The sequence below is a fragment of the Callorhinus ursinus genome, unplaced genomic scaffold, assembly GCF_003265705.2.
Source record: "Callorhinus ursinus isolate GAN/ISIS: 27379988/994484 unplaced genomic scaffold, GSC_fseal_2.0 scaffold10, whole genome shotgun sequence".
NCBI classification, from domain to species: domain Eukaryota; kingdom Metazoa; phylum Chordata; class Mammalia; order Carnivora; family Otariidae; genus Callorhinus; species Callorhinus ursinus.
The window spans coordinates 79124054-79143425 of record NW_027397072.1 but is presented as its reverse complement, the minus strand read 5'-3'; the positions used below and the strand labels follow the sequence as shown (position 1 = coordinate 79143425).

Below are 19372 nucleotides of genomic sequence, written 5' to 3'. Positions count from 1 at the left end.
ATAGAGAATGGCAAGAAAGAGGAAGACACAAACAGAGAACCCCCATCCACAACACTGCAAACTGCTGTGTGGAGGGATAGTACTGAGGGACTGTGAGCAGATTTGTCTGCCCTGGAGTACAGAAAAAAAGCTGCAGTTTGAAAGGACAACTAGAATATAAAGGAACCAGTTCTAGAACCCTAACAGCAAACTGCTGAAACTCTCTCCAGCTACTGTCAAGAGTTACTATCAGGTACCACAGTTCACATTCCCCTCCACCCTGACAGCACAAACAGGGGCAACGTCCAGGCACTCTAGTGGGCCCTCCACCTCAGTGAGCCCTGAGTCCCTAGCCCACACCAGCCCAAGCCATCCCATCAAGGTGGGTCCAGTGTGATGCATACCAGGACATGGCTGGCCAGCCCTCACTACAGGTCCAGCTGTCTCATCAGTTGAACGTCAGCATGAACACAAAGCACCCTAGAACACTCCAGGCCCACACCACTTTGGCTCCAGACACTTACCAGGGCACCCCTAGTGTACAGCATGTCAGAACCTCCCAACCCACACCAGCTTAGACTCCAGACAACTTGCCAGGGAACCTCCTGCACAGAGTGCCCCAGGACACCCTTGCCCACACCTGCCTTGGCTTCAGCCACCACCAGTGTGCCCCTGCATGGAGAGCCCCAGGGCCCCTAGCTTGCATCCACTTCAGGTTCAGCTGTACTCCCAGGGTGCCTTTAGTATAGGACTGCCCCAGCCTGTGCCCACTCAATTTCAGCTGTCCTGTAGGAGCGCTCTTTGCAAGGAGAGCCCCCAAGTCCCCTGGCTTACACCAACTTTAGCTCTAGCTGTGATGCTAGGGTGCTCTCTGCAAATACAGCCCTGGGACCCCCTGGCTTTTACCCATTTGACCTCCAGCTGTGCTGCCCTCTGGGTGGAGAGCCCCAGGAACACCCAGCTTGAACCTACTTCAGTTCTGATTATCATACCAGAGTGGCCCCAACATGGAGTGTGCCAGGACCCACAGCCCACAAATACCATAGCTCCAGCCAGCTACCCAAACTCACCAAGCACATTCTACACAGGAACCCATATACAACATCACTCCCTCTAGTTGAGGAGAAATAGCTGTTCCACCTAATTCATACAAAGAGAGGAAGAAATAAAAACGAAATGACAAAATATACTTCAAACAAAAGAACAAGACAAAACCTCAGAAAAAGAATTAAATGGAGATAAGCACTATGCCTGATAAAGAGTTCAAAGTAATGGTAATGAAGATGCTCACTGGACTGGAGAGAACCATGAATGAACTCAGGGAGAACTTCAGAAAAGACATAGAAAATATAAGAAAGAACCAGAGTTGAAGAATACAATAACTGAAAGGAAAAATACATTAGACGGAATCAATAGATTTCAGGATGCATAAGAAGGGATCAGTGATCTAGAAAACAGGGAAATGGAAAGCAACAAAGCTGAACAGAAAAAAAAAAAAATGAGGATAGATTAAGGGATCTCTTAGATAATATCAAGCAAACAAACATTATCTTTATAGAGGTCCCGTAAGGAGAAAACAGAGAGAAAGGGGCAGAAAACTTATTTCAGGAAGTAATAGCTGAAAACTTCTTTAGCCCTGGGAAGGAAACAGACATCCAGGTTCAGGAAGCAGAGAAAGTTCCAAACACATTGAAGCCAAGGAGGTTCATATCATGAAACATAGTTAAAATATCAAAGATGAAAGATATAGAGGGAATTCTAGAAGCAGCAACTAGCTATATGCAAAGGAAACCTTATAAGGCTACTATCAGCTGATTTGTCAGCAGAAATGTGCAGTCCACAAAGGAGTGGAAAAAAACAACCAAAAATATTATACCGAGCAAGGTTATTCAGAATTGAAGGAGAGATCAAGAGTTTCCCAAACAAAAGTTAAGGAGTTCTTCACTACTTACACCAGCCTTACAAGAAATATCCAAGAGACTTCTATAATTGAAAAATAAAAGGCCATAATAGAACAAAATTATGAAAGGAAAAAAGACTCACAAAATAAAAAGATGCAAAATATATTTAAAACGTGGAGGAAGTAAATAAAAATGAAGTTCTTTTAGACTATGTTCAAACGTGACTGACCACCAAATTAATATACACTGCTATATTTATAATATACACTTTGGATGTCACAAGTGAACCTCATGCGAAAACCTGTAGTAGATACACAAAAGAAATTCAATCATGACACTAAAGAAAACCATTAATCACAAAAAAGAGAGCAAGAGAAGAAAGGAAAAAGAGAACTACAAAAACAACCAGAAAGCAAGTGACAAAACAGCAATAAGTACATACCAATTAATAATTACTTTAAATGTAAATGATCTGAATGCTCCATTCAAAAAACAAAGGGTGACAGAATGGTTAAGAAAATAGAACCCATTTATATGCTATCTACAAGAAACCCACTTCAGTCCTAAAAACACACAGAATGAAAGAGAAGGGATAGAAAAAAGCTATTCGATGTGAACAGAAGTGGAAAGAAAGAAAAAAAAAAAAACCGGGCAGCAATGCTTTTATCAAAGAGACTTTAAAACAAAGACTATTACAAGAGACAAAAAGGCACTAATAATAATAAAGAAATCAATCCAACAAGATCCACAACTGTATTTATGTACGTAAAGCTGGAGCACCTGAAGACATAAAGCAATTATTAACAAACAAAGGGAGAAACTGCGAGTAATAACAAGATCAGCAGGGGGCTTTAATACCCCCTTCACCTCAATGGATAGATCATCCAGGTACAAAATCAATAAAGAACAGTGTAAGCAAATGACACATCCAACCAAATGGACTTAACAGACATGTACAGTATATCCTGTGCAACAACAAAGGAATACATTCTTTTCAAGTGCACATGGAACACTTTTCAGGAAAGATCACGTTACGCCACGAAACAAGTTTCAATAAACTTAAGATTGAAATCGTATCAATCCTTTCCAACCAAAACAGTATAAAAATATACATCAATTACAAGAGAAACATTGGAAAAAACATGTGAAGGCTAAACAACATGGTACTGAACAACCAGGGGGTCAATGAAGAACTCAAATGAAAATGAAAACACAACAGTCCAAAATCTTTGTGATACAGTGAAAGCAGTAATAAGAGAAAAATTTGTAGCAACACAAGTCTATCTCAAGAAAATAAACAATTTAACCTTATACATAAAGGCACTGGGGAGAAACAACAACAGCAACAAAAGCCCACAGTTAGTAGAAGGTAAGAAATAACATATTAGAGCAGAAATAAATGAAAGAGACTATAAAAACTTTATTAATCAATGAAGCCAAGAGCTCATTCTTTGCTAATAAACAAAATTAATAAACCTTTAGCCAGACTCGTTGAGAAAAAAAGGACTCAAAATCAGAAACAGAAGTTATCAACACCACAGAAATACAAAGGACTAGGAGTCTATTACAAAAAATCATATGCAGGGATCTGCCTTCAGCTCAGGTCATGATCCCAGGGTTCTGGGATCAATCCCCACATCAGGCTCCCTGCTCAGGAGGGATTCTGCTTCTCCCTCTGTCCCTCCCCGTTTGTGTGCTCTGTCTCTTGCTCGCTCTCCCTCTCTCAAATAAAGAAAAATAAAAAAAATTATATGCCAACAACTTTGATAACTTAGAAGAAATGAATAAATCATTAGAAACATACAACCTTCCAAGACAAATCAGGAGGAAACAGAAAATCCAAAGAGACCAATTAATTACTAGTAACAAAACTGAACCAATTATCCAAACAGTCCCAACAATCAAGTCTAGAACTTTTGAAGCCAAATGGCTTCACACGTGAATTCTACCTAACACTTAAAGACTAGTTCACACCTATTCCTCTCAAACTATTCCAAAAAACAGAATAGGAAGGCAAATTTCCAAATACATTCCATGATGCCAGTAGTACCCAAATTCCAAAACAAGACAAAGACACTACAAAAAAACAAAACTGCAGGCCAACGTCCCTGATGAACACAGATGCAAAAATCCTCAACAAAACATTAGCAAACCAAATTCACCAATACACTGAAAACAATCATTCACCACAATCAAGTGGGATTTATTCCAGGGTTGCAAAGATGGTTCAATATCTAAAATCAATCAAGGTGATACACCACATTAACAAAATGAAGGACAAAAGTCCTAAAATGACCTCAATAGATTCAGAAAATGAATTTGACAAAAACTAATATCCATTCGTGATAAAAACTCAATGAAGTGGGTTTAGAGGGAACACACCTCTCATAATAAAGGCCATATATGACAAACACACAGCTAACATCATACTCAATGGTGAAAAACTGAGAGCTTTTCCTCTAAGACTGAACAGGGCAAGAATGTCCACTCTTGCCACTTTTATTCAATACAACACGGGAAGTCCCAGCAGTAGCAATAAGACAAGAAATAAAAGTCATCCAAATTAGTAAGGAAGAGGTAAAACCATCACTGTTAGTGTATGACAGGATAATGTATATAGAAACCCCTAAAGACTCTACCAAAAAATGAGTAGAATGCATTTATTCAGTAAAGTTGGATACAAAATTAATATACAAAAATCTCTTGCATTTCTATACATTAATAATGACAGTGATAGATAATAATTAAGTAGAAGAAAGACAAGTTAAGAAAACCATCCCATTTTACAGTTGTGCCAGAAAGAATAAAATACCCAGAAACAAATTTAAACCAAAAGGTGAAAAACCTGTACTCTGAAAACTCTAAGACACTGATGAATGGAAGATGACACAAACAAAAGGAAAGATATACCACACTCGTGGATTGGAAGAATACTGTTAAAGATGTCCATTCTATCCAAAGCAATTTACAGATTCAATGCAATCCCCATCAAAATACCAACAGCAATTTTCAGAGAACTACAACAAATAATCCTAAAATTTGTATAGAATCAGAAAAGACCCCAAATAGTGAAAGCATTCATGAGAAAAAGAACAAAGCTGGAGTAATCACAATCCCAGATTTCAAGCTATAGTACAAAACTATAGTAATGAAAACAAGAGTGGTACTGGCACAAAAATAGACACTGTTCAATGGAACAGAACAGAGAGCCCAGAAATAAACCAATGCTTATAGGGTCACTCTGTTACAAAAGTGAAAGGAATATACAATGGGGAAAAGACAGTCTCTTCAATAAATGGTTCTGGGAAACATGGACAGCTACATGTAAAAGAATAAAACCAAACCACTTTCTAACACCATACACAAAATAAACTCAAAATGCATTAAAGACCTAAATGTAAGACCTGAAACCATAAAACTCCTAGAAGAGAACACAGGCAGTAATTTCTCTGGCATTGGCTGCAACATTGTTCTATATATGTCTCCTAAGGCAAGGTAAACAAAAATAAAAATAAACTATTAGGACTACACCAAAATAAAAACCTTTTGTAAAGTTAGGGAAACCATCAACAAAACAAAAACACAACCTACTGAATGAGAGAAGATATTTCCAAAGATATATCCAATAAAGAGTTAATGTCAAACATATATAAAGAACATACACAACATGCCAAAACACAAATTATAAATAAAACAATGGGCATAGAAACTAAATAGACATTTTTCCAAAGAAGCCAAAGAGATGATGCCCAACAGACACATGAAAAGATGCTCAACATCACAAATCATCAGGGAAACAAAACCACAGTGAAATATCACCTTATGACAGAGTCAGAGTGGCTAGTATTAAAAAGACAATAAAAAACAAGTGCTGCTGAGGATGTGTAGAAAAGGGAACACTGTAAATTGGTACAACCAATCAATGTGGAAAACAGTATGGAGATTCCTCAAAAAACTAAAAACAGAAATACCATTATGATCCAGTAATCCCACTACTGGGTATTTACCTAAAGCAAGCAAAAACACTAATTCAAAGAGAGATATGCACACCTATGTTTACTGCATCATTATTTACAATAGCCAAGATATGAAAGCAACCTAAGTGATCACTGATAGTTCAATGGATAAAGACGTGGTCTGTACACATACATACACACACAGACAGACAGACACCGGAGTATTAGTCATAAAAATGAATGAGATCCTGTCATTTACAACATGGACAGACCCAGAGGATATTATGCTAAGTGAAATAAGCCTGACAGAGAAAGACAAATACTATATGATTTCACCAACATGTGGAATCCAAAATAAAAAAACAAAATAAAGCAAAAACAAGCAAACAAGTAGAAACAGACCCATACACAGAACAAAGTGGTTATCAGAGGCGGGGGGGGGGGGGGGGGGGGGGGCGTGGATGAAACGCGTGAAGGGGAGTAGGACGCGTAGGATTCCAGTTATAGAATGTATAAATCACCAAAGTAGAAGGTACAGCGTACTGCACTGGATATAACAGATGATAGCTACATTTGTGAACATAATGTGTATATAGTTCAATCACTATGTTGTGCACCTAAAACTAATGTAACATTGTGTCAACTGTACAGCATTATAAAAAAGAAATCAATAAAGTAAGTATAATCTTTTCAACAAAAGGTTTTGAACCAGATTTTTGGAAAAAAGTGAACCTTGATCTTTATACTATGCACAAAAATTAACTAAAAATACCAGAGATCTAAATGTTAAAATTATGAAAATGGTTAAAGACTACTTATAGAGAACATAAGAAACATAAATTATAAAAAAAAATTTCTCAGGGCGCCTGAGTGGCTCAGTTGTTAAGCGTCTGCCTTCAGCTCAGGTCATGATCCTAGGGTCCTGGGATCGAGCCCCACATCAGGCTCCCTGCTCCCACTCCCCCTGCTTGTGTTCCCTCTCTTGCTGTGTCTCTGTCAAATAAATAAGTCAAATCGTTAAAAAAAAAATTTTTTTTTTCTGATACATCAGACTTCATCAAAATTAGAAATTTCTCCTCTTCAAAACACATCATTAAGAAAATGAAAAACCAAGTCATTGACTAAAAGAACATACCCGCAATACACATAACCAACAAAGGACTTCAATCAACAATAAAGAACTCTTAAAATTCAATAGTAAGACAATAATCCAATAAAACATGAGCAAAGATTTTAAAATAGTTACTTCACAGAGAGACGGCAAATAAATATATGAAAAGATTTTTGATGCCATTAGTCATCACAGAAATACAAACTAAACCACAATAATTTAGCATTACACACTTATTACAATGGCTGTAAGTAGAACAAACATTGGCAAGAATGTGCAGAATTGAAATCTTAAAATATAAAATGGTACAAACTCTTTGGGAAAATGTCACTTTCTCATTAAGTGGAACATATACATACAACTTGACCCAGCAATTTTCTTTTTAAATATTTATTCAAAGTAAATCAAAAGAAATTTCAACCCAAACATGTGTGAGAATGTTGACAGCTGTTTTCTTAATAACTTAAAGTGGAATCAATCCAACTATTATTCAGTGTGTAAATGGATGAAGTATGGTACTAATCAGATAATGAAATATCACTTATCAACGAAAAGGAACAATCAGTGGTATATGCAACAACATGGATAAATGTAAAATAATAGTGGAAAATGCCAGATTCAAAAGATTACACACTGTATAATTCCATTAATGTGAAATTATAAAACAAACAAAACTAGTCTATAGTGATAGGTCAGTGTTTGGGGTTGAAAAAGGGGGTAGGCTTACTGTAAAAGAACATGAGTGAGCATTCTGGGAATATGGAGATGGTTTATATTCTGATGGTGGTGGTTATATGTGTATATAAATTTGTCAAAATACACTTAGCATAAATACATATTTTTATATCAAAGTTATACTAGGACATGTGTTTAATCACAAAAATTTAAGAAGCATGTTTTCACATTAATTCTTCAGGGAAGCTTACCTTATTGAGTGCAACAATGAAGGGACATTTTTTAGATTTCAGAAGGTTAATAGATTCAATTGTCTGGGGCTCCAAACCATGCATAATATCAACGACTAAAATGGCAATATCACAAAGAGAGCTTCCTCTGTTTCTCAGATTACTGTTGAAAAGAGGGAAAAGATGCATAAAGAGAAATCTTGAAATTACTCTTTTAAAGAAACAAATGTTTCTTTGTAAAACCTCAACAAAAAAAAACAAAATGAAGCACATGCATTAAAAATTTAAGTGCCATTAGCCCTTAACTTGCCAAATGCTTATCTGACATAGTGAACTAACATCAGCTGGAATAAGTTAGTTCCAGAAGTTACTCCAGTATTTCTGCAAATTGTATTGGCCAAGTTTTTTGCACTAAGGAATACTGCTAAGAGGCAACAGGATAAATTCCATGTATAATGGGTTTCACAGGAGATAGACCAAGTATGTATTAGGATTTGGTCTTTCAAAGTACGAAAGATCTCTATAAAAAACAGGTATTCTTGGGGCGCCTGGGTGGCTCAGTCATTAAGCGTCTGCTTTTGGCTCAGGTCATGATCCCAGGGTCCTAGGATCAAGCCCCACATTGGGCTGCCCAACGGGGAGCCTGCTTCTCCCTCTCCCACTCCCCCTTACTGTGTTCCCTCTCTTGCTGTCTCTGTCAAATAAAATCTTTAAAAAAACAAAAACAAAAAAACAAGTATCCATATAAATTACTACTTATTCAGTAGGCACAGATGATCGGTAGCTACAGGGACTACAGATCTTAAAATACTACCTCAGTGTTGCCTAATCAGACTTTCCCACTCACTGAACTTTTAGATTTAATGGTTTCTAGTAGTTTGTTTGATGCCAAATAATGCAAGTTGCTCTTACCTGAAAGACTCATGCCCAGGAGTATCAATAATGAGCATTCCTGGAATTCGTACGTTCTCTCTATCAAACTAGAAAAGGTGGGGAAAAGTAGAGAGCTTAAGAAAGTCAAAACAATTGAAGTTTCTTTATAAAAACTGTTATTCAGCCATGAAAACTTAAAAACATCACTTTCTTTTCTAAATAAATGGTTTTACGACAGTGAATCAACGAGCAAAGCAAAATAGTCAATATTTTCATTAATCCAAAGGAGTTTGCAGGGGGAATGAAATGAGAAAATATTCTCTTTGTTAAGGTCATAAAACATGGTGTACTCTAATTCTGAGCAGATTATCAATAAGTAACAAATGACAAGTCGTCTGAGAGTGATTATCTATAAAAAGGTAACATGCAAGAAGAGGTTCTGACAACTTGAAAAATGTATCTAGTCCAACTTTAAAGCAATTCTAAACTTTGAAAAAAATATCCTAAAGTGTGTTTTAAAGAAAATTTACTACACCAACCTAAAATATTAAAGAAAAGACTGCTGTATTTAAATAACATCATAAACACTTGACTTTCTGGACAAAAGTTCTTTAATGAATGGAAAAAAATTACAACATGCCTGATATGGACATTCTCTTTTACCCTAAATAGTGGCATTGACCAACAAATCTCTCACATACATTATTTTTTTTACTTGCTTATCTATACTGTCAATCTTCAAGTGATTTTTCAAAAAATCTTATCTCCTGATCTAGGTCAAAATGATTCAAATGTAAAACATCTCATAGTTGCATTCTGGTGATCTTAAATCAATATTCACTGAGCACCATAATTATTTCCACTTCAGTGTCTGGAATACAAGCAATTATAATTGTCATATAAAAGTTATCCCGAGAACTTTAATACAGACCTAATAAAAATCATGCTCTTTAACTGTGCTCTAAAGTAACACCAGATTTCAAGTTCTGGCAACTGGGGTAGAATTAGCTATTATAAATCCCCAATGACTAACACATAGAAATATCAGATAAATTACAACCAAGATAAATTTTAAATTATGAATTTGAAAAACTGTAATTTAAGAAAACTGTCCTAAAATAAAGATTTTAAATTACATACTGAAAAAGAACTGGAAAATTTCCACATAACTGGAAAACTGGCCCAGAAGAATCAACCCCAAAATGCAAAAAGGCCACATTACTTATAAAAGGATGAAAACCAGCTTATGATCAAACCTGAAAGGCAATATTTTATGTGAGAAGAAACGCAAGTAACCTTTAAGATATTTAAGGAAAGAAAAGGTGAATCAAGGATTTTATATGTAGCCAACTAACTTTCCAGGGTGAAGGCCACAAAGTAGGTATGCAATATTCAAAAACACAGAGTATTACTCCCCTTATTCCTTCCTTAGGAATCTACCAGAAAACAAGATTCGTAAAACACAATCTCAACCAAACCACCCCCCCCCCACCACCACCACCAACTGGAGACAAACTCATAGACCCTTTCTATATAGAGAACTAAGGCCAAAGAAAGAATAAAGGGAGATACTAGCATATAATAATTTGTGCTCTGTGTGTCAGTTATCAGTTTTGTTACTCCTTAGTTCCAAATTTACCTTTTTTACCTGCTCTGTGATAATGGAACTACAGAATTTTTACAAGGTTCAGTTCCAAGACTGGAGCACCGTATGTATAAGATGAGCCTAAACATCCTGCTACATCAGACTCAAGGATGCAACCAAAGACTACTAAAACTGAATCAAAAAGACTCAGGAGTCAATCACTGGACAAAAATGAGACTATATCACCACAAGAATAAATGAATTAAAACACAGTAAATATGTTAATTCATGAGTTTATAGTAAGACAAAACCAAACCACTGTTCATTAACATGGATAAAGGGCTTGAAATAACAACATTCTGCAACCTCTAACACATTAAAAGGTAGAGATTACTTTAAAAGTTCCTTGTGACTGGAAGAGTGTTTCGATTGGAAAGGGACCTAACAGAGGTCTTCTTGAGGTAAGGGCCAAGGTTCTATCTCCTAACACAGGTGACACAAAAGTATTTGCTTTATAATGATTCATTAAGCTTTACCTTAATGTCATGTGATTTTCTTTATTTATTTTGAATAAACTGAGTATCTCCAACATAGAAAATATTAGGGAGATAAAGAAAATACAATCACAATGTGATAGAAGGAAAAGAGGGTGGGGGAGGAAACAGTTTTTCAACATGGAAATCTACAGGAAAAGTGTTAAAACATGCAGGGGAACAATATAACTTCAAAATAGCATTTGCCTTTGGGAGCAAGAGGAAATGAAAAATGAGGGCTCCTATAACATCTAATGTTTTCTTTAAAAAAAAAATCTCAAGTAAAATTGAACAAAATGGCACAAGTGTTAATTATGAATAGTGAGCATATGGATCTTTATACTATTCTTTTTTTCTGTATCTGAAATTTGTACCTTAATTTCTGTTAGAGATTAAAACACACCAAATACAGCGTACTTACATTTTTAATCATCTTAGTCTGTTCATTAATGGCTTCCAGGGGAACATTGGTGGCCCCAATTTGTTGCGTAATGCCACCTGCTTCACCATCTTGTACATGTGTGTGACGAAGCTGGGATGAGACAGCAGATTCAGATTTGTATTTCGAAATATAAAAAGAAACAAAAGCAATAAGAAAGTAGCAACCTATTTAATGTAACAGAACTGCCTATCTGTGCTTTGGTTTCTATTAGCTTTTTATAAGGTATCATTCACTTACTTAAAAAGTTATATGCTAACAATATTTTCTTACTTTATCTAGAATTTTTGTCTTCCCTGTGTCCACATGTCCAAGTACACAAATAACAGGAGCTCTTAGCTTTTCTGTATTTACATTTTTACTATGTTCAAGTCGCCGTTTCTAGGAATAAAAAAAAAAAAAATCACAAATTATTATTTCAAACCCTATCATTACTGTTCTTTAAATTATGTTGCCCTGGCAAGAGAATGCCACAACCATCATCCAAGTTTTTTGTTAATTTAACTATACATAATTGCATTTTACAACAGAACCTTTACAATCTAATTCCCATTACAGTACCTTTGAACAAAGAGAAACCTGTTAAATTTCAGGACAACAATGTTAAATATGAGTAAAAATAGTGTGAAGTTTTGGCTTCAACTTTCTGAGCACTTTTGTACATTGGTTATTTAAAAGAATATAAGAAAGTGATCTTGTATTCCATTCAGTACATATACAGTACATCCTCTAGCTTATGTGAGGGTTTTTATAAAAGGAGATATACTCTTGCATTCAAACAATTTCATTAGAACTTCAAAACTATAAATTTTTTTTTTAAGATTTTACTTATTTATTTGAGAAAGAGAGAGTGCCCACGAGTGCACAAGCAGGGGTGAATGGCAGGCAGAGCAGGCAGAGGGAGAAGCAGGCTCCCCACTGAGCAGGGAGCCTGATGCGGGACTTGATTCCTGGACCCTGGGATCATGACCCGAGCTGAAGGCAGGCACTTAACCAACTGAGCCACCCAGGCGTCCCAAAACTGTAAAATATTTTAGAGCAATTATTTTTAAACTTTATCCATTGTATAAACAACTGTAAAACCTTTCAATTGAGAGACGGTTTATTTAATCCCCGGCCTAAGATGTCCAAGGACATTTCCTACCTTAAGATACCACTCATTAGGCATGAGAAGCATGTCCTTGCATCACAATGCATTTCTCTTGTAGCATTTATCTAGACACTTCAACTTTCTAAGAACCAAACAAAAACACACATGCCAGCAGCAATTTGAAATGCCAACTTTTCAAGTACAGTAAAGCTGGCATTCAAATGAGATAAGACTTTCATCAAAATTCTGAAGTAATTTACAAAACATCGTCCATCTAAAAACCATTTTTGTAAAAATTCTTTACTTTCATTTCTACCACTAGACACTGGATCTTTCTACAAAAAATGGAATGAAAAAACATTTGGAAGGTCAAAAGTCAGATTTGAGTATTTACTAACAAGACCTTTATATTCTATGACTCAAATGCAAACATCACAACCTTAGCTAGGATTTGATTATGGTTGAAAATTGCCTTTTTCTCTCACACTTGGTGTAGCATTAAAATTTTCTGGAGGGCAATGCAGTATAGACTTTAACTCAGAAATTCTACCTGTAAGTATTTGTCCTGAAGCAATGACACGAGCATAGAGAAATGCATGTGTACAACACTGTTCGTTCACTGCAGTATTGTCTGTGACAACAAAAATTAGTAACCACTTAATCATCTGTAGCTGGGGATTTCTTAATGAATATTTCCTCAATCCCAGGGCTGAAAACTATCTGGTTGCAAAGCATCGCTTAGATACCCCTATCCACAATGGAGATTCTTACCGAGGATGTCTGGTATGGATTTTAGAAAATTATATGTAGCAAGGTTTTGGAACCATGAAATTTGTTATGGACTTGATTTTATCTCTCCCAAATTCATACACTGAATCCCTAACTCCCAATGTGAATGTATTTGGAGATAGGGCCTTTGAGGAGGTAATTAAAGTTAAATGGGTAGGGCCCTAATCCAATAGGACAGATGTCCTTATAAGAGGAGAAATAAGAAAAATCTCTGGGCATGCATAGAGTAAAGGCCATATGAAGACTCAGGGAGAAGGCAGCCATCTGCCACCAAGAAGAGAGCTCTCACCAGGAAACAACCCTGCTGACGCTTTCATCTTGAACTTTTAGCCTCAATAGCTATCAGAAAATAAATCTCTATTGTTTAAGGCACTCAGTCTGAGGAGATCAAAAAGATAGAAAACCTTTCACTAGTTTAACCAAGAGGAAAAAAAAAAAAGGAGCCACAGATCACCAAAATTAGAATCAAAAGAAGCGACACCACTACTAACCTTACAGAGATGTAAAGGATTATAAAATGATCCTATAACTCTGAGAAACAAAACTGAGGGTTTTTGAGGGGAGGACAGGGGATGGGTCAGCCTGGTGATGGGTATTAAGGAGGGCACGTTCTGCATGGAGCACTGGGTGTTATACGCAAACAATGAATTGTGGAACACTACATCAAAAACTAATGATGTAATGTATGGTGATTAACATAATAAAAAAATAAAATAAAATAAAAGATACCATGAACTTTATGCTCACAACTTAGATGAAACACAATAGGTTAGAAAGACAAAAATTACTGAGAATGACTCAAGATGAAAAAGAAAATATGACAAAGAGATAACAATATAACAAGTTAAGAAACTGTATTAGAAATTTATAAGTATTCAAAAGACAAAAGCTTTGTTAGTTAATTTTGCCAAACACTTAAAACAGGAAAACCAATCTTTCACAACCTTTTGCAGAAAAAAAGAGGAAGGAACACTTCGTGACTAATCCTAGGAAGCTAATTTTAAACTGACACCAAAGCCAGACAAACAAAACAAAAGAAAGTTACTGATCAATATCCTCATGGGTATAGATCACAAAAACTTCAACAAAGTATTACAAACCAAATCTAGTAACATATAAAGAGGATTATGCCAGTATCAACTGGATTTATTCTAGAAATGCAAGGTTGGGCTTAACATTTGAATACCACTACATCATACATTAATACAAAAAAGAAAAAAGAATCTCAATACACCTAGAAAAGGCACCCATTTCCATTCATGATATGAACTTTCAACAAACTGAAACTGATTAACACCACAGTTAACGGTGAACATCTGAATGCTTTCCCCACAAAGACTGAAAACAAGGCAAGTTTTATAGATCTCATATCTATATGCTGTCTTACCACTTCTATTCAGTAATGTACTGTTCTAGCCAGGGAAATCAGGCAAAAAAAAAAAAAAAAGAAATAAGCAGCAATGAGATTGGAAAATAAGAATTAAAACTGTCTTTGACAGAGGACATAACACTGATTATAAGACATTCTAAGGAATCTATAAAAAATATTTCAATATAATTAAAGGATATGAGATCTATAAAACTCAACTGTATTTCTTTATACTAGAAATGAAAAAATATTTAAAAATTGTGAACCCATTTTCAACAGCATCAAAACAATAAAATACCTAGTAAATTTAACAAAAGAATTACAAATCTTAAACTGAAAACTATGAGACACTACTGGAAGAAACTGTAGAAGATCCAAATGAATGGAGAATCAGCCTATTTCCATAGATTGGAAGATTCAATATTATTGAAATAGATAATTCTCCCTAAAGTTGATCTACAGATTCAACATAATCTCCATCTAAATCTGAGCAAGTTTTTTGCAGAAATTGACAAGGTGACCATAAAATTTATATGGAAAAGCAAGTGACCGAGAATAGCCAAAACAAACTTGAAAAAGAATAACAACATTGTAGAATTTATATTTGCCTACCTCAAAACGTAGTATAAAGCTATAGTAATGAAGACAGTGTGGTACTGGCATAAGAACAGATAATAAAGATGATGAAACAGAACTGAAAGTCTGAGATCAGATCAGAGATAGAGCTAAAGATACAGGAAATTAAAGGCAGAAATTTAGAAAAAAAATTAGGACGAAACATTCATGACCTTGGGTCAATGATTTCTTTAATACAACACTAGAAGCATGCTCTATAAAAGCAAGTTTTGATAAAACGGATGTTAAAATTAAAAACTCATTCACTTCAAAAGAAACTTAAAAAATGAAAAGAACTCTTAAAACTCAATAAAAAGACAAATTACAAAATTTAAAAATGGACAAAAATTTGAATAGATGTTTTACCAATGAAGATACAAGAATGGCCAAGAAGCACATTAATACTCAACATCACAGAAATGCAAATCAAAATCACAATAAGATATACTATTTCATATCCACTAGAATGACTATAATTGAAAAGACAGATGTTGATAAGTATTAGTGAAGATGCAGAGAAACTACTAGAACCCTCAACTGGTGGGAATCTATAATTGTGCAGCCACTCTGGAACATAGTTTAGCACTTTCTGAAAAAAACAAATTTACCATATGATCCAGCAATCTCACTCTTAGGAATATATCCGAGGGGCACCTGGGTGGCTCAGTTGGTTAAGCAACTGCCTTCGGCTCAGGTCATGATCCTGGAGTCCCGGGATAGAGTCCCGCATCGGGCTCCCTGCTCGGCGGGGAGTCCGCTTCTCCCTCTGACCCTCTCCCCTCTCATGCTCTCTCTCTCTCTCTCTCTATCTCATTCTCTCTCTCAAGTAAATAAATAAAAATCTTAAAAAAAAAAAAAAAGGAATATATCCGAAACAAAAACGAAAACACATTTCCATACAAAGGATTATATGCAAATGTATATAGTAGTACCATTTACAATAGCCAAAAACTGGAAACAACTCAAATATCCTCTAATTAGTGATTAGATAATAGAATGTGGTATACTTATATAAAACTATTTGGCAATAAAAATGAACAAAATTCTGATACAGCTACAAGCAGAGTAAGTGAAATAAGCTAGACAAAAAAGAGCACATATTATATGATTGAAATTTATAGCAGTCCCCTCCTTATCCAGGGGGTGATACATTCCAAGACCCTCAGTGTAGGCCTGAAAATGGAGATAGTACAAAATGCTACATATACTATGCTTTCTCCTATACATATCTAAAATAAATTTAGGGGTGCCTGGGTGGCTCAGTCGGTTAAGCATCCGACTCTTGATTTCAGTTCAGATCATGATCTCAGAGTTGTGAGATCAAGCCCTGCAATGGGCTCTGTGCCGGGCGTAACCTGCTTAAGATTCTCTCTCTCCCTCTCCTTCTGCCGCACCCTCCTAAAAAAAAAAAAAAGTTAAATTGATAAATTAGGCACAGTGAGAGATTAACAATAACTAGTAATAAAAAAGAACAATGATAAGAATATACTGCAGAAAAGTTATGTGAGGGGTGCCAGGGTGGCTCGGTCATTAAGCATCTGCCTTTGACTCAGGTCATGATCCCAGGGTCCTGGGATTGAGCCCTGCATCGGGCTCCCTGCCCAGTGGGAAGCCTGCTTCTCCCTCTCCCACTCCCCCTGCTTGTGTTCCCTCTCTCTCTGTGTCTCTCTCTGTCAAATAAATAAAATCTTTAAAAAAAAAAAAGTTATGTGAATGTGATCTCACTCAAAGTAGCTTATTGTACTGTACTCACCATTCTTCTTGTGATGATGTGAGATTATAAAATGCCTATGTAATGAGATGAAGTTAGTGAATAATATAGTGTTAGGCTACAACTGACCATCTGACAATGCAAGAAAAGGAGGATCATCAGTTTCCATGGAAAGTAGAACTGTGGATGGGGGGACTGGGAGAGTGGGGGTGGGAACTGTTGTATATGTGGGGCTAGGAACAGGGAATGACTGCAAATTGGTACAAGAAATCTTTCTGAGGTGATGAAAATAAAGTTGAGTTGTGGTAACAGATGCACAACTCTACAAACTTACAAAATATCACTGAATTGTACACTTAGAACGCATCAATTCATTAGTATCTAAATTATATCCCAACAAAGCTGCTTAAAAATTTGCTGGGTGAAGAGGTCCAGAGCATACTGTTATGTGGAAAAAAAGAAAATACTGGGAAGCGCGGGTGGGCTCAGTCAGTTAAGCGTCTGCCTTCAGCTCAGGTCATGATCCCAGGGTCCTGGGATCGAGACCCCCATTGGGCTCCTTGCTCAGCAGGGAGCCTCCTTCTCCTTCTGCCTGCCTCTCCCTGTGTGCTTGTGCTCTCCCTTCTCTAACAAATAAATAAAATCCTTAAAATATGTATCTACAAAATTTATTATCTTAGTTTTAATTAAACATTTTTAAAAACTTGAAGCTCATGTACAGAACTATACACAAGTCTGGTAAGTGAGATAATGGGGAAACTTCTTTCTGCGTTATATCCATTTTTTAATTTTTTTTAATAAATACTTTATTTGACAGAGAGAGATAGTGAGAGCAGGATACAGTAGGGGGAGTTGGGGGAGGGAAAAGGAGGTTTCCTGCTGAGCAGGGAGCCCGATGCGGGGCTCGATCCCAGGATCCTGGGATCATGACCTGAGCCGAAGGCAGATGCTCAAAGATTGAGCCACCCAGGTGCACCAATACCCATTGTTTTTAAATCTTCAAACATATCACACATGGGTAGAGAGTAAGGGAGTTGGCTTGATTAGGCGCTGTGGGAAGCAGCAGTTACAGCAGAGAAGAAGGGAGGGGAATGCCACTGGTATCTTAGTGGGTGGAGGGCGGGGATACTGCTTAACATCCTAAATGAAGAAGACTGTCCCACAACATAATTCTATGGCCCAAAGATATCAATAGTGGCAGGGGTGAGAAATCCCAACTTACAACAATAGATTTTCTTAGTCCTTTAGAAATTCAGAAAATGTATCCCTTTAATAGATGTTACGGAACGATTAGGCAAACATTGATATATAGGTTATTTAAAAAAAATAAAAAAACTGAAAATTAGAATTATAAATGAAAATATTTTTTAAAAAAGGAAAGCTAAAATCGTTTTTAGCTTTGAAATACTTTAACATCCTTAAGCAAACCAGTTTTTAGTATATTATTTATACTAAGCTGACATAATTAAAGAAAACTCTTAAGTCTACTGCATTAAGTAGGAAAAATATAGTAAGCATGCTAGGTATGTACACTTTGCTAAATAGAAAGATGCCTCAGGGGCGCCTGGGTGGCTCAGTTGTTTAAGCATCTGCCTTCGGCTCGGGTCATGATCCCAGGGTCCTGGGACCAAGCCCTGCGTTGGGCTCCCTGCTCAGCGGGGAGCCTGCTTCTCCCTCTCCCACTGCCCCCTGCTTGTGTTCCCTCTCTTGCTATCTCTCTCTGTAAAAAAGAAATGAAAGAAAATCTTTAAAATAGATGCCTCATTACCCCACCAGATTTCAATAACTAGAGTCATCAGATGCCTCACAGTGACTAACCTAAAATACACAAGGCAAACACCAGTTTAACCCTTTATGACTACAAGGGTATATGCTCAGAGTATCTCTGCATACTCTTTAATAATCATTTAAAGAGCACATCAAAATTTGGAGAAAACAAACAAACAAACACAATAAAGCAGTATACCATTCTGACTTAGGTGAGGGAGTAAGGTCCTTAGGCTAGATCAATGTCAAAGACCCAATGTCTAACCGAAGGTCATGAATACTTTGTCCTGTTTTATCTTCCCCCCTAAATTTATACCTTTAGTTTCTTTTATCTTTAGCTCTCTGATCTGTTTTAAGATAACTTTTATATATGATTTGGGGTCAGAGACTAAACTCATTTTTTATTAATTTAACTAGCATCATTGGTTGAAAAAGCTATCCTTTTCCCACTGAACTGCTTTGGCATCTTTGAAAAATCAATAGGTCAGAAATATAAGAATTTTTGGACTTTCAGTTCTGTTTCATCATCTGTATTATCTGTTCTTATGCCAGTACCACACTGTCTTTAGCTCAGTTTTTTTTTTTTTTTTAAGATTTTATTTTATTTGACACAGAGAGAGATATAGTGAGAGAGAGAGCACAAGCAGGGGGAGTGGGAGAGGGAGAAGCAGGCTCCTTGCTAAGCAGAGAGCCCGACACGGAGCTCGATCCCAGGACCTGGGATCATGGCCTGAGCCGAAGGCAGCCGC

General features: G+C 36.3%; 1 protein-coding gene across 2 annotated transcripts in view; it reads right to left on the bottom strand.

Annotated features, from left to right (window-relative positions):
- The window catches only part of EIF5B (eukaryotic translation initiation factor 5B), a 92036-nt gene that overhangs the window by 15128 nt on the left and 57536 nt on the right, over positions 1-19372 (bottom strand). For both annotated transcript variants that reach the window (XM_025869009.2, XM_025869008.2), the window contains exons 11-14: positions 11556-11663; positions 11265-11375; positions 8765-8832; positions 7874-8015 (exon numbers count right to left, since the gene is read on the bottom strand). In XM_025869009.2, coding sequence (XP_025724794.1) covers positions 7874-8015; positions 8765-8832; positions 11265-11375; positions 11556-11663 — 429 coding nt within the window. The remainder of the gene's footprint in view (positions 1-7873; positions 8016-8764; positions 8833-11264; positions 11376-11555; positions 11664-19372) is intronic.